The sequence below is a fragment of the Coregonus lavaretus genome (assembly GCF_964263955.1).
Source record: "Coregonus lavaretus genome assembly, chromosome: 34".
Taxonomy (NCBI): Eukaryota; Metazoa; Chordata; class Actinopteri; order Salmoniformes; family Salmonidae; genus Coregonus; species Coregonus lavaretus.
In genome coordinates, this window is record NC_140021.1 from 17,155,004 (window position 1) to 17,171,712 (window position 16,709).

Genomic DNA, 16,709 nt, shown 5'->3' on the forward strand with positions numbered 1-16,709 from the left:
TCGGAAATCTCGGACCTCCGACTTCAAGACAACTCGGACCTCCGACTTCTGTGCGTTCAAGACAACTGGGAATGAGCTCCGACTGGGAGAAATCTTAAACGGTCATCCGACTCGAATTTACAAGTCGGAAACTCGGGCATCATCCTAGAGCTCCGACTTCTTCGACCTGATGATCACTGACGTCACTGTCTTGAACACAACGTCATCATCCACTAACACTTGTCAACATAGTACATTCAGTGGTTGTCTTGTCCATTGGGATACTAACAACACTGACTCCACTATGTCCATAGACTCAAATCATAATTTGTGGAAGGATGACATCAATAGCAAGATTGGAAGACGTTATTACGTTGATTGAGAGCTAGTTGTTTTGGAAGAGTTTTCAATGTCATTGATATGTTGTTCTTGTCCACAGGGATTCCAAGGAAAGACAGGTCCACCCGGCCCAGGGGGTGTTGTTGGTCCTCAGGTAAGGAACCATCATGGAACTAAATATATGAATAACTTTTCCAGGTGTTCAAACCATAGAGATCTTATGTTATGGTAGAGTTTGTCTCATGCCTCTACCCATGATGCCCACGATATATTTTTCTTCTTCACTTCCTAACAGGGTCCCACAGGAGAGACCGGTCCCATCGGTGAGAGAGGCCACCCTGGACCCCCAGGTCCACCCGGAGAGCAGGGTCTTCCTGGCTCTGCTGGCAAAGAGGGAGCCAAGGTAAGCGCCCCTAAAGACCCACCTCACTGGAGTAAACTCATAACTCGACAGCCCAACACTTCTTAACTATAGGGCTCTGACCAACACATATTAAACCTGTTTTCCTGGACAGATTATACCTATTCCTGGACTAAAACATGCTCAATGAAGGATCTCCACTGAACTCATTGTTTTTGTCCAGGATGTGTATGGGAAAGTACTGTTTTGACCGGCACCTGGTGAAGTTAGCAGAGGGTGGTGGAGGGGTTGAATTCCAATGCATCCCAATGAGCAATATAGTGTCCATTAAGGAGGAGGGATGGGCTTATTCAAAACAGAGCCTTAACTCCCAGGGTACATCCCAAATGGCACCCTTTTCCCTATGTACTGTGTACTACTTTTGACCAGGGCTTTGGGAAAAACTAGTGCACTATAAAGGGAATAGGATGCCATTTGGAACCTACTCCCAGACAGTCCCAAGGCCACCCAGCCAGCCCCTCTGTTTCCTTCTTTCATTTAACCTCCTCCCTGGAAGGAGACAGTTTAATCAACTCCATCGGCTAACTCCAACCCTCCTGCCACTCAGGCTCTATAGCTTCCCATCACCACCAGGTCCTACGCATCAGTAATACTGCTGGGACACTCCAGAGGGAGGGAGGGAGGGAGGGAGAGGGCTAGGCAGAGGAGGTCAAATCCTCTTAAACCTTAGCGAGCCACTTCTCTCTCCTGATCTCTCTCTCTCTCTCTCTCTCTCTCTCTCTCTCTCCTGATCTCTCTCTCTCTCTCTCTCTCTCTCTCTCTCTCTCTCTCTCTCTCTCTCTCTCTCTCTCTCTCTCTCTCTCTCTCTCTCTCTCTCTCTCTCTCTCTCTCTCTCTCTCTCTCTCTCTCTCTCTCTCTCTCTCCCAGCTAGCAGAAATACCAACTTCAGACCAACAATACAAAAACAGTCCAAAAAACTAGACCACTGCCCATCATGCTACTACTCATTTATGATGTCTCATAGTAATTGCTCTGAGTCGTCTGTCATGGGGATAGCAGAGGGGACTTATAATTGTAACCCATGGACACAGCCCAGCATCCTGATACGACTGCTGCTGTTGTTGGCTGCTTTTGTTTTTGTTTTTGTTTACAGTCTCTCAGCTTGTTGTCCTCTAGGGCTGCATTATTATAGAGCTTGGCTAATTGTTTTCTATCCGTTTTGCATTTGAAATGATGCAGAATGGGGCAACCATTATTCAGGAAACCTGAGCTTTATGATGTTCATAGCGTAGATCATTATCAGAATAAGAAAACGGTGCTGTGATATATTTGATGCTGTGAGAACTAATGCATCAGCTCAAAATGAATACTTAAAACAACGTTTGAAGTACGGTAATGATGGCATCCAGAAAATTCCTTCTGTCATCATGATGTCAAAGGGAAACCATCAGAATACAAAGTTTAGTTTTAGTTTTACTCTTCTTTCACCAGATAATATTAGCTATAGCATGGAAGTGAAATGAACAGGGTAGAAGGGAGATTAAAAGATGGAAAAAGAGGGTAGCATGTAACATGGTGCAGCTGGATACCTCTCACTCTGTCCTCTGCTGTGTATTGTTGTGAATTGTTAGATACTACTGCACTGTTGGAGCTAGGAACACAAGCATTTCGCTACACCCGCAATAACATCTGCTAAATATGTGTATGTGACAAATACACTTTGATTTGATTTGATTTGTGTGTCTGTAGGGAGACCCTGGTCCCCAAGGAGCCTCTGGTAAAGATGGTCCTGCTGGTCTAAGAGGATTCCCAGGAGAGAGAGGTCTTCCCGGCGCGTCGGTAAGAAACACCTCACCTGCAACTCGCCTCCATCCGTTACAGGTTCCCCCTATATTCACTGACAGAGACTGACAGACCACCCCCCTCCACCCACCACCCCTGACAAATGAACCAGCGCCTATACAGAGGTATTCGTCTCATTAGAAACATAGAGGGGGACGTCACCCAACCACCACTGCAGGGAAACTCAAAGAGACGTGTTACAAATGAACAGATATACATCCCCCTGAATAGGCTTCACACCAACAGACCACTCAGTTTTAACCTCTGCTAAAGTAGCAGCAGAGAATTGTAGTTTAATATAGCTCTGGGTCACTTTACAAAACCCCTGATTCAACCCAAAGACTCTGACTGTGTCCCAAATGGCACCCTTTCCCTATGGGCCCTAGTTAAAAGTAGTGCACTAAATAGGGAATAAGGTGTCATTTAGGATGCACCCAGCCTCTGGGACCGTTTTTTTTTCCGCAACCACTTTTGGGGGGAAAGTTAGTTGTTTTGTTGTATGAATTATTTACTAAATGAATTATTAAAGGAGGAGTGTTAGCGATTAGGCTGGGGGAATGAAAGGCGGTATAGGGCCATTGTTCCAGACTAAGTCAAGGTCAGTCTCAGCAGGCAAGCAGCTACCCCTGATTGTTTTCTAGTGGTGTAATTTACTCTCTCACTGCAACACCCCAAGACTCATTACTAACACCACCATGTGTGCTGCAGGACGGTTAGGGAGCCAGTCACACACACACACACACTGGAGTGTACACACGCACACACAAACACACACAGATGTTTATTTCACCAGTTATTTTGATGAGAAAGTGCATGAGGGGGAAATATGGCCTAATAAATACCTGTCCTGGGTAGTGGAGAAAAAAACCCTGCCACAACAAACACCCACCTTTTCTCCCATTAAGATCAGTGGTGACTGACTCCCCAAGGTGTCACTTCACAGTTTCCCTTCAATGTCTGTCTGGGACAGGAGTTATACCACTCAATACTGACAGACTGACTGACTTATGGGGACATCAAACACAGTCTTTCAGGCTGTGTGTTTCTTTTGACATATCACTCTAACCATCCATCTCTCTTCTACTCATTCCTTCCAGGGTCCAGCTGGTTTGAAGGGAGGAGAAGGACCTCAGGGTCCCTCTGGCCCCGTGGTAAGTATCTCCCTGTCACCTACCATCACCTACCTGCCTGTCTGTTGTTAATGTGAAGGGGATGTTTCACCAGGTTTCAGGGAGTCTTTAGATATCAGGGTTAATGGGGGGATATGTCCCTACCACTGTCAATGATAGAACTGCAACACAGTGCATTAGCCTAGCTGTTCTTACCATGTTGTTTTGGTTATATCGGAGGTAGATATTAGTCTAGGATCAATATTCAGCTTTTCTATAATGCAGTGTTCTATGGGATCCTGCAATAATGACTCCCAACACTAGATGGCAGTTTGATTCCTTTGAAGAACAGACAGACAGGATCCCACCAATTTCCAATGATAACTTTGGTGTTCTGATTTTGTTATTGCTTTCTCTTGACGTCTCGACATAGGTGCCTGGTTGGTTTAAGGTGACAGACTCAAAGTTGGAGTGTCTTCAAAACTTTTTAGGACAAAAATGTCAATCTTCAGATTTCTCTCTCTAGAATGCTAGATGAGGATTGTCCCAGTGTAATTGCTCTTTAAATGACTTGACAGTGGGCTGAAAGTGTAGACAGGACATGTGAAGTGTCTGAATTTGGCATTGTGAGAAAAACATGATTTGCATACAAATATGAACTTAATTCAATATAACATATTTCTATATTGCAATGATTCCAATGCATAGCCTTCTTTTGGAAGCAAGTGTTTGTATGACTTTGCAATCTCTTAGCGCCACACATCAGCTAGAAATTCATCACGTGAGTGGTCATGCGGGAAGTAGAATTGAGATTGTGGTTGTTTGCTGCCAGCCCGTCTGCAATCCAATCCAATCCGCTCTACTCTGCTCCCGGCCTGTGAGGTGAATGGGAGCGTGTAGCGAGTAGCCTAGCGTGTCCATTCCATACTGACTCATCACGCTGTCTGACCACCCAGACACCACATGCCATGTGTCACGATTGAGAGTAGACCTCACAACTTGCCACTGCCAGACACACATGGGGTGTGTCCTAACACTCTACAACACCTCCATTGACGCCACCGCTGAGCTAGACAGCCAGTCAGATAGGATGTGTCCCAATAATCTTAAATACCTCCATCTCCGTGCCAACCTGCCACCACCGCCACTGAGCTACACACAGCCAGTCAGATAGGATGTGTCCCAATAATCTTAAATACCTCCATCTCCGTGCCAACCTGCCACCACCGCCACTGAGCTACACACAGCCAGTCAGATAGGATGTGTCCCAATAATCTTAAATACCTCCATCTCCGTGCCAACCTGCCACCACCGCCACTGAGCTACACACAGCCAGTCAGACAGGATGTGTCCCAACACTCTACAACACATCCCTCTCCTTCCCAACCTGCCACTGTAGTGCCACCACTGAGCTACACAGGATGTGCCCTAACTCTCTACAGCAGTCTACAGCTCTCTCCTTGCTTCCTTCCCTTCATTACCTGATTTGAGAGGACATTGAAGGTATCAGCAATCTAGTGGATGCACAGGCTATCTATACTTCTCCCCTTTTAATAATTAACTGAGGAAAGGAGACATGAAAAACAAGGTATTTAAGGGTATAGGGACACATCCCAAGTCATTAGTGTTGTTGGGACACAACCCTATCCATTAACACTAGCTGAGCTCCAGACGACACCAACAGCCTCCCTCCCTGTAGAAATAGTAGGTTTATATGTGCCAGGCAGAGGCAGCATGTGAAGAGAAGAGCCCTGAAGACCTCTGGAGTCAGTCCCACATTCAGTAGTCAGATCACTCCTCTGGGCTAGATTAAGACTGCCTGCAAGCCTGCTCCCTCGCTCCCTCCCTCCCTCCCTCCCTCCCTCCCTCCCTCCCTCCCTGCCTGCCTGCCTGCCTCCCTCCCTCCCTCCCTCCCTCCCTCCCTCCCTCCCTCCTCCCTTTCTCATCTATGATAATGTCTCCTGTCTGAGACCTGCTGCTCTGTTCTGCTCCGAGAGGAGAGGCTAGCTAATGGTAATGGTTCCAGAACAAGAAGAGCGATGGCTATAAGTGGCTAACAGCGAACCCCCCCCCCTCCTGAAATAACCTGGGTTATGTTGTTGTTTTTGCTTTCGAGGAGTATCTCTTGTGTTTTATACTGAATGGAAAATAGAGTACTTCTGAGAAGAAAGTGTATATTTTCCAAGAAGTAGAACCCATTAACGGTGGAACACAGTGTAGTTGTTAGACACATCTTCCTAATGGAGAATCCTGTGATTCATTCTTGCTTTATAATGTAGATATATTATATATGATTTCATCCCCACATGAACTCTGAACTCTGAATGAGCATCTTCCCTTGATCATGATCTTTAGTGTGTTCAACCCCTTTCTCTCCATCTCTCTCACTCCCTCTATTTCTCTCCCTCTTCCGCTCCATCGCAGGGCTCCCCTGGTGAGAGAGGTGCTGCTGGATCTGCTGGCCCCATTGGTTTATCTGGTAGAACTGGCCCTCAGGGGCCCCCAGGACCTGCTGGAGAGAAGGGAGGGCCTGGTGAGAAAGGTCCCCAAGGACCAGCTGGTCGGGACGGAGTCCAAGGTCCAGTGGGTCTGCCTGGCCCCGCCGGACCTCAAGGTCCACCCGGAGAGGACGGTGACAAGGTTAGTACCCTACCCTTCCCATCTGGTTTAGTCCAGACCAGGCCCAGGACCTCTTTCGCTCTCTCTCGCTCTCTCGCTCTCTCTCTCTCATTCACTCTCTCTCTACTTTTTCTATCTACTCTGTCTCTCTCTCTCTCTCTCTCTCGCCCTCCCTTTCTCTGACTCTCTTTACTGTAAATCTGGGCCACATTTTTTGAGTAAAACAGATCGCTTATCAATCTTCATCAGCGGTTACACATGAATCAAACACGGACCATCTGCACTGTAAATACGTCTCTACTCTCTCTGTCTCTCTACTTTCTCTCTCTTTATCTGTCTCTATACTCTCTCTCTCTCTCTCTCTCTCTCTCTCTCTCTCTCTCTCTCTCTCTCTCTCTCTCTCTCTCTCTCTCTCTCTCTCTCTCTCTCTCTCTCTCTCTCTTCTCTCTCTGTCTTTGTCTGCATATCCATCATCATAACCAATCGTCAAACTAAATGTAATTAGAAGAGATATAAAAGTGAAAAACTGTGGCTGTTTTATCTCCAGCTATAATTTCTTCCCAGAAGGTTACGATCCAGCCAATCTATTGAGCTGCCAAACATATGTCACAGTAGAGCTTTAAATGGACTTGTCCACTAATCTCCAACACCATCTATCACTTGTATTTAAAATCGCATGTATCCTATCTACACACAAGTTGAATCCAAATTTCAACTGATTTCTGCGTCTTTGCTCTAGTGATTTTCACTGCAGGTAATGAACTAATTTGCCAATGCTCTGACAGTTTGTTTCTAAATGTTAAAATGTTCTGTACGAGGTTGGCATTTTAAAGTAGATGTTATTGTAGAAATGTCAGGTACAAGTGACATGTGTGTCCTCCTGTGTGATGTGTGTGTCCTATGTGTGTGTATCCTGTATGTGATATGTGTGTCCTGTGTGTGATGTGTGTCCTGTGTGTCCCAGGGAGAGGTTGGAGAGCCAGGTCAGAAGGGAAGCAAAGCAGACAAGGGTGAACAGGGTCCTCCTGGCCCAGCTGGTCTCCAAGGTCCCATCGGTGCTCCTGGACCTGCAGTGAGTATCTCTGTCTCTGTCCAGCCTTGGACCCACCTTAGCCCCCATTTGGGAGACACTCAGCTATACATGCTATCCTCATTCAAATTCCTTTTCAGTCGGGTTAGCTGTGCTGTTAGCTACATGCATTCAGTGTGTTTCTATACTACTGTGCTGTTAGCTACATACATCCAGTGTATTGCTGTACTGTGCTGTTAGCTACATGCTGTACATCCAGTGTATTGCTTTGCCAGTAGCTCCATCAGTGTGTTAACATGGTTACTGTGTCCTCAGGGAGGTGATGGAGAGCCCGGTCCCAGAGGTCAGCAAGGGATGTTCGGACAGAAGGGAGATGAAGGATCCAGAGGTTTCCCCGGGCCCCCTGGTCCCATTGGTCTGCAGGTGGGTGGGGAACCCCAAACTCACCCTGAAACACTAGCATCACCTGTACTCCAGGGAAAAACATTCACGCACAAACACATATTGTATAGGTTTTGCAATAAGTAACCCCCTCACACACACACACACACACACACATACTTAACCATGGATCCCACTGGTATTGATGCAAACTATTTGATGCATCCATTCTCTCTGTGAGTCTTAGGTTGGGTTTGTAAATTCATTCTGGAGTGTCAGAGTGTGCTCTGGGTCGTTCGTAAATTCAGAACATTGTCAGATTGTCCGTTCGTAAATTCAGAGTGTTTCGCCCTCAGAGCGTTCAGAGCGCACATTGGACACTCTGGCTAATGAGTAGGGTTGATCCGAGCGCTCTGACCTCACAAAACATTTAAATACAAAAGGATTTCTATTTGGTCTTGAATGGTGGTATTTTAATACAGGTTGATAAAAGGGTCAGTTTCCAACAAATGGGACTGTGGGTTAGCACAGATGTCAGAAGACAATGCACTGTCTTCTGACCCACAGTCCTTTTGTAATGAAATGCCAAAGGTTAATGATCAGTTTTGTATAGTTTGGTTTAGTTTCCCCGCTCTAGATGTTTCAGTAACTAAAGAGCATAGAGATGATTCCTATTGTTTTACATTATGTACAATTTGAAAAAATATATACTAAGTTAGTTTGTGTTAAATGTAAAGGTAATGTGGTTGATATGTATAGTAAAGCAGTGATATGGTTAGGTGTTCTCCTGAGTTTCTATCTACCTCATCAATGTAAGGGAAGCATCAACATAATGGAATCATCAATGTAAGGGAAACATCAACTTAAGGGAATCATCAACGTAAGGGAGTCCCGTGGTACAGTACAGTGACTGTCTTTATGAGCAAAATGAATTAGCTGTTCATTAAACCCGGGTCATTGTCTTGATGGAATTATATAGACTATGCCCGCTAGTCTCAAGTTGCAATCTTCCCGGCTATTCAATTCAATTAACTTTTAATTGAGCGTAATTCACTTCCATGGCTATTTCATTAATTGTGTGGACTGACCTCTTCCAATAGGCAGTAGGCCATTGGACACACTCTCCTCTCTCCACTCTGTGGTGCATAATTAGTGTTCCTGTTAACGATCTCTGACTCAGGAGACCTCCGTTCTGATGAGATTTCTACTCCAGGGAGACAAATCAGCATGCAGAGACACACACACTCACGGACTTGCACATGCACGGACACATACACACTGACATGCGCATGGACACATTTACACACACGGACACACAGATGCATGCTCAAACACACACACACACACACATACACGTACACAAACAGTCTGTCTCAGCCTCAGCTTCCTCCCTACGGCATAGGTATTTGAGGAAGATAGGTTGTTGTAACAGAGAGTAAATAGCAGATAAAATGAGATCTTTGTCCTCGCTCGTCATGGTGACGACAGAGACACACTGCCTTTGAATAGTGGAGGAGCTTGAATCGGGAATGACCAAAGCAATTAAGGTTGAAATGTCAGGGATCAAACATACATATGACGCCTCAACCACATAGTCCAATTAACATGCAGGGAAATTAACGAGGGGTCCATGTCTGGGTTTTTGGTTAGGAACACATTACCTCCATTTTGCCATAGAGAAATACTTGACATTCAATGTTGTCTTAATCTTGTTGCCTTATTTAGTTTCCCATAAACTCACTATTGGTCACATAGACACACAGTGTGAAGACAGTAATTTCTCCTTTGGCAGTTTGTGTCTGTCACCATGAACAAATGTCTCCCTGGTGTCCCTTTGTGACAGAGAGAGGGTCACAACTTTAGCTGTAGAATTAGAGAACTGAGAGATTGGACATCATGTTTAATTAGTGATTAATTAATTAAGACACTGAATGGCATCTGGTTTCTATCACTCCCTTGCTGTGGAAACTGACAGAGCGATGGGCTCTGCTAACTGTGTGTTCACAGTATACCGTTTACCTCAGTGGTGCACTAAAAGCTACAATACAGCCATCACCAATACATTACTGTCCAATTAATCATCATAAACCATAAATCTGGTAGAATTTTAAAAGTGCATCAATTGCTAAAACTATTCTTAAAGGTTTTGCTTAGTTTTTCAATTACACATGCATGTTTCCTCAAGCTAAACCAGAATAATTCAAAGTGTGCTTGTTTGTTTCTGTCTGCCCTCAGGGTCTTCCTGGACCTCCAGGCGAGAAGGGTGAGAACGGCGATGTCGGTCCGATGGTGAGCAGATAATCATAATTAAAACAATTTGTATCACTTTCCAAATAAATCGTTTTCTATGTATTTGTATCTTTTATCGAAATGAGAAATAAGTTTTGCTCTTGAGCTCACTTCCTGTTTTGACCCTGTCACTTCGTGTTGTCTCTTTCCAGGGTCCCCCCGGTCCACCTGGTCCCAGAGGTCCTCAGGGTCCTAGTGGAGCTGATGTACGTACCACACATCAATCTTTTATCTCCAATAACTCATCGTCACATTACCAAATGTCACCCAGACAGAGGCATAATGTGAAATACTGTACTATGACTCCACCAGCTCTAACTACCAGTTATGATAACAGGGAGAATCTGTCTCTCCTGAGGTAATGAATGCTGACTCCTCTCTCTTCTTCTCTGTTTCCTGTCAGGGTGCACAAGGTCCTCCCGGTGGTGTGGGTGCCATGGGAGGCGTGGGTGAGAAGGTGAGAGCGTGCGCCCATCACAAGACAGCCCCTGGCCCTTATTTGGGAGTCCGGAGTCTGTGTCCTGCCAACGTCCCTCCACCTACCCCTTTCTTCCTCTCTCCCCAGTCCAGAGATGTTATCTCCAGGACTCCATTAATTCCCTATGGCAGCCTTTGTCTGAGTTAGTGCTCTGACACTATTAATGCCTATTTTACAACAGTTCCAACACCACTCCTCCATTTTAGTGCCATCTGGCAGCCGGCCCCCACCATCAATACTTAATGCAATGGAATGACGACTCCAGAATATGAAACATATCCATGGAAGGTTACCATCACTTTGAGAGAGCACTCTGACTAGCCTTAATGCCATCACACCTATGCTAATGGATCTCAGGAGTTCAACAGAATGACACTTAGCATCAACCACTACAAATGATATTTGTTATGCACCATGTTTGAGAGCCCTGTGGTTTGACAACCACCGTATTTTGAGAACATGATAATGTAATCATTAATGTCTATTAATGTATATCATGAGAGAGATTCTAAAACATAATGACACTCAGCACCCACTATGACATTTATTGTTAGCCTACTCATAGGGTTTTAGAGCCTATGAGCCTGTTTTGACAACAGTATAATGTCATCTAGATTCAAGTGGATAATGTAATCTAGTAGATAATGTATTCATAAGGGTGTCTATCTTGGCAGAGATTCTAACATGGTGTTTTCATTTACAGGGTGAAAACGGTGAAGCTGGCAACCCAGGAACCCCTGGAGAGCCCGGAACTGGAGTAAGTCTCTGTCTCAGTGTGTCTGTGTGTCTGCGTCTACATTCATATAATTATCCATCATCCAAGGCATCCTGTGTTTATGTATTTCCCTATTACCAGGACAATGATTATTATTATGTATTAGTTCATAACACCCCACATAAACACACAGTGTACTGTCCCACAACACGTAGACATGCAAAGTCCTTTTAGTGATGTGAGTGGTAGTAATTGCTGGTCCTGTGTTGCTGCTGATGGGCCAGTGTCACAGCGTGGTTCTCAGTGTGTTGCTGGCCAACGCTCCATGGTAACACAGCCCTGCCAAGCTGAATCACTTCCCAGACTCTTAACAGATTATTACTGCAGCCATATGAACACAGCAGTCTCAGCTCTGAAACAATGGCTACTAGTACCTTACTCCAGGACTCCACTTAGCTACTAAACATTTCAATATCACAACCACTGACGGTCTGAAAATAAAGTACACAACTTCTACCTTTTAAGATGGCTGTTTAACTGAGGTAGTTTAGTTCCAATGGAATCCTCTGTACATTCCGGAACCATGACCAAAATCATTCCGGAATGTTATCATAGAGGTGTTTTGGTTGACACCTACCTAACCCTGTGAGGTAGTTGTAAAGATTTGATAGGTAATTGCTACAGAGTTAATCCATCATAGTGTATTGATGGGTTGTCATCTCCATTTATCATTAGCATGATGTGAGCACAACAACAGAATGAAAAGATGGTCAGTCTGGAATAGCAGGGGAGAGGAGAACTCTGAGTAGCATGGATAATAACCAGAACTAATGCAGAAAATGGCCCTCGATAAAGGTTTTGCTGTAGAGCTTTTGAAATGTTCTCATGAAAAGAAACAAGATATTAATCACTATTTTCCTTATAATAATTTTTATTGCAGTTTCTGAATTCCGTGACATATGCTGGTACTCTGTAGTAACACATCATGCTTAAATAGGGGCTTAAATAGCTCAGGTGTCAGTAAGCATCACCTTGAGCATCAAGAGATACCTTACTCAGTACATATAAACAACATTACCAGTACAACTACCACCTCTACTCCACAGAGTGACGGCAATATGTGAAATATAAGTGAAATATAACGCCTAACTGTGGCGTAACCACTTACCTACCTCCATTTCTAACAATACACACTACTGCTGCTCAGTATCCAGTATCCCCCTGAGTATTGATGGTATCTGTTGTTCTCAACAGGGACCTAAAGGAGAGAGAGGAGACAAGGGAGAGGCAGGACCACCTGGAGCTGCCGGACCCGCAGGCGCCAAAGGACCCCCTGGAGATGATGGCCCCAAAGGCAACCCTGTAAGCTTCAGTCTCTACCCTCATAAGAGATCTGGTCTCAGTGATAGAACCACAGACGTTTATATGAGATACTTTGGAGATGTGAATTAAAAGAAATTGCCTTGATTGCTTCTGGGCGGTTTATTTAATTTTAGGCCACGTTCTAAGAGCTAAAAAGCCCTTTTATTAGGACAGATTGTCTTTTTTTTCTTTCTGAATGTGGTATTGAACTGTGGTGAGTGCTTTGCTGACATTACTGTCTGTAGCATCAGGGAGCCAAGGTTACACGAAGTGCCTTTGACAGTTGATATGGTCTATTGAAAAAGCTCCACCTCTCATCATCAGATTAATGACAACCATTAGAAACAAACCAGATGGTGTAGGTCTTGGCCACTTATGTTGAAGATTGTAGTATTTTGTATATTATAGATAATATTATACTGGTGTTGTATTTGTTCTCCTGACTCTCCTTCACCTTCCAGGGGCCGGTTGGTTTCCCTGGAGACCCTGGTCCACCCGGTGAAGCTGGTGTTGCTGTAAGTATCACACTTTTGATGAATGCCTTATTATATCATTATACAACTAATTCAACTGTAAAGATCCCACTATTACCATTACCTTCAGCGTCAGTCTTCATCGTTGTTGTAATGCCAGTTGAAGCGTGTACTGTATGTGGAAAGTGAATCCAAGTGCTACCAGTACTGGTAATCTGTAGTGGAATTAGATCATGGTGATCCAGCTCACATGTTCATATCTCTTCTCCCTAGGGAACTGATGGCTTTGCGGGAGAGAAAGGAGAGGATGGTGAATCTGGTCAGCCTGTAAGTCCATATGTCATAAATATCATTACCACAACAACAAGGGGACTGAAAACTCTGCATGACTATATAGCTCTGGTTTACAGTATGCAGCATGATAGCGGGCGACTGTAGGAGCGCATTACCATCACCATTTACTATTAGTCTGTCCTAATGGTCTATACAAATAGCCTAGCCTATCCCATTTAGCATAACCGCTAAAGTCCCTTGTGTGCTTGGCCTGTAGTACATTCCCATAAACTTTTATTTGTGAATAAGTACCTGCAATAGTGAACATTGAAACATATAATTTACTTCTTAAGGTCTAGTACAGTATATGAGTCTGTTTATACATTTTATAGATTTTAATTAGAAATATGAACAACAAATCAGATGATTCAAGCCTTTGTGAGGGTGTGTGAATTACGATACTTATTAACATTAATGGATGTAAATGGTATTTGCAAGTGCCAGGAAAATAAAAGGAAACTTTAATTGACTCTTTAAATGCAATAGGAATGAGGTCATGTTTGTGTATGTGTGTGAGTTGGCTCAGAGTAAGGTGTTATGTAAAGTGTCATTTGAAGTTAAAGTATAATAAAGTTTTTTCATGGCTCAGTGACGTTTGACTTTGAAAGGGAGAACATGCATTTCCCATTCTCTGATTAACAGTGTAGAGTTTCAATATAAACCACATCACACAGTTGAATAATTCTGTAAATTCCTAGCCACTCAAAGTTGTATTCTCCACTTTCTCATTATTTGTACGTCAAATATTTGGTTATGCAAACCTAAATGTGCTATGATTGCTTCCAATTAACTGAGATAATTGGGTGAAGCAGGTTCTGAAAACAGACGTGATATTTCAGACTACAGTGTGTGACTACAGAAATAGATATCAGTTTGTCTAATGTCAATATGCAGTCACACATTTCTCTATTTGTAAGGATAATGGTGGTTTTGTACAATCTATTTCAAAGAATATGACTATATACTGTATCATGTTAATATACCTTTATGCAAAACACACTGTTAATGTGCATAAAGACCCCTAACTCTCTTACCTCCTCTCTTCTCTTCTTCTTCTTCTTCTGTCCATCCCAGGGTCCTCCTGGTCCATCTGGTGAATCTGGTCCACCTGGTCCTCCCGGCAAGAGAGTAAGTCTAAACATCTTCATCATCATAGTCATCATCACCACCAACACACCACAGACGTCAACATCACTGTTTGTTATATGAAATGACATCATACTGCAGATTTGACCCCTATTAGATAAAAGATTGAACAATATTGTACGTTATATTGTGCGTTTAATCGTAACTCATTGATCAAGCCCCATTTGGCCTAGATTTGATTGTGTGACTGAACCTCACTGTCCCATATCCAACACCTATTGACATAGCTCTATGAAATATATGAATCTTATTATAAAACCAGACAATGGAATGCACCCAGTCATTGTTTATTAAACCTATAGTCCTCAGGTGAGAATTCTTTACGCTGAACAATAACTCCAAACTCTACAACTCAATTTCCCCCCAGAGAAGCTGCATGATTCATTCTCATCAAAAGTGGGTGAGAAAAACAATGTGTGATATTTGCAGGGTCAGGGCCACTGAGCCGTCTGTACATGGAAATGAAAGATATCTCAAAGCCCACTGAGCCGTCTGTACATGGAAATGAAAGATATCTCAAAACCCATAGAGAAATGAAGGGCTTGATGTCTGAAATAGTTTTTTTTCTCGGTGAGAAATTGAAAATAGGCTTTAGAAAAAAAGACCAAAAAAAAGCGTCAGGCCCAAAACTAATTTACCTGTGTCTAGCCGAGGGAAGAGAGATATCTCCCCTGACACACTATTGATCTAGGCTAGTTTGACTGACAGCCACGGCCAAACAAAGGCATGGCGCTAGTAACATTAGATTGAATGGCTGTAGTGTAGTGAGATGCCATTACACAGTCAGGTCAGCCGCCACTGACTCAGTTCACCCAGTAAAAATTGACGTTTTGGACATTTTGGTGGTCTCCAAGGCAAAGATAACGTTTTAGATTGAATTTGAAATACTTTTATTATGATGATGACCTTTGTCCAGCGAGGGCCATCATATCTGACGTTTACTGTATAAATTCACTGCCATATAAATTCTCTTTGACGTTCCCTGGGAAGTAATTAAGTGAAAAATCATTTGTGGTAGGCTAATGTTAGTTGAAGGGAGCCGACATTAGTGAATCCAAAATAGTGCATTAACTTCTTTTTGTCGGGTGTTAAATTCTTTCTTTAAATGAAAATTAGCAATTATTGTCCCAATTTCTCAAAGAAATTACTATCTCAAGCTATCTTCTGCAACAGCGTTATGGCAAAGGCCAATAGCATAAAATATGTGCATTTTACAGCAGTAGCAAAAACGCCATTTGCTTTCACAATGTGCTTGATGGAATTTACATTCAGAGTATTTAACATCATATCAGCATATGCAGCTCCTAATGGCCAAGGGATTATGTTAGGAAAACTGCTATTTCATCATCATAGTTATTTAATCGCCTTCCCCCAAAAAGTGTAACATAGAACGACTTCTGCAACTCCCAGGCATTCTGCTCCTCTGAATCAGTCATTTGGGGGTAGAGTTGTTTTGCATTTAACTTTGTAGGGTGTTTTTGCTTCCTCTGCAGTTTGCCCATAGCAATTTAAAATGCAGCTGAAATCTCTCTCCAGCTCCTACAGGCACTGTCCGAATCCATTTAGCAGCAGAGCAGTTCTTTATTTATTTGTATCTTATTTGTTTTTATCTTAAAGTGCAACTGAAGGCCATAAACAACTGCTCTGATAGAAAATGGCCTATTAGTCAGAAACAGTTATCCTAGTGTCAAAATTGACTACAAAGTGTAAAAAGGATCATTTTGGTCATAAAGTCAGTCTCGTCCAAAACAGAGTTTTGTTAGTGTCTTCGTCATGACATACTTGAGGGTTGGATTTTGATTTGGACACTTGCCCACTAAAACAGGATACACAGCTGCCGTGGTTGTGCTCTATCCAATCCTAGCACAGAACACAGACAGTGAGACAGATCTTGCCATCAGTGCAGCGGATCTGACTTTGTTCACATAAAACAACACGTCACAATTTATTTTACTTGAGAAATACTGCACCAAACACCTTAGCTAGATGTAAAATTGCCCAACTAAAACATCTTTGTCAAAAACGTCAAAATGAATAACAGTAAAAAAAAAAAAAGTGATCATAGATTTATTCTGACTATTTTGAAGAAGTGATACTGGCTTTGTTCCTACAGTGTCTCATGGGGGACAAACATCAGTAACTGCCATATCAAAACACACCTCCAAGACTAAAATCTAGTTTTTCTTAATGAACAACAGAAACACATACGGAATCGGTGCGTTCATTCGCTCTAATGGTATGATTTTCTCTCTA

The 16,709-nt window shown here is 43.2% G+C and overlaps 1 protein-coding gene across 1 annotated transcript in view; it reads left to right on the plus strand.

The window, feature by feature from the left end:
* Positions 1-16,709, plus strand: part of col11a1a (collagen, type XI, alpha 1a) — a gene marked incomplete at its 5' end in the record, with an annotated part of 82,814 nt that overhangs the window by 55,525 nt on the left and 10,580 nt on the right. The window contains 15 exons of the mRNA XM_084151817.1: positions 419-472; positions 614-721; positions 2,429-2,518; positions 3,619-3,672; positions 6,055-6,270; positions 7,214-7,321; positions 7,595-7,702; positions 9,896-9,949; positions 10,102-10,155; positions 10,353-10,406; positions 11,131-11,184; positions 12,397-12,504; positions 12,966-13,019; positions 13,251-13,304; positions 14,385-14,438. Coding sequence (XP_084007943.1) covers positions 419-472; positions 614-721; positions 2,429-2,518; positions 3,619-3,672; positions 6,055-6,270; positions 7,214-7,321; positions 7,595-7,702; positions 9,896-9,949; positions 10,102-10,155; positions 10,353-10,406; positions 11,131-11,184; positions 12,397-12,504; positions 12,966-13,019; positions 13,251-13,304; positions 14,385-14,438 — 1,224 coding nt within the window. The remainder of the gene's footprint in view (positions 1-418; positions 473-613; positions 722-2,428; positions 2,519-3,618; positions 3,673-6,054; positions 6,271-7,213; positions 7,322-7,594; positions 7,703-9,895; positions 9,950-10,101; positions 10,156-10,352; positions 10,407-11,130; positions 11,185-12,396; positions 12,505-12,965; positions 13,020-13,250; positions 13,305-14,384; positions 14,439-16,709) is intronic.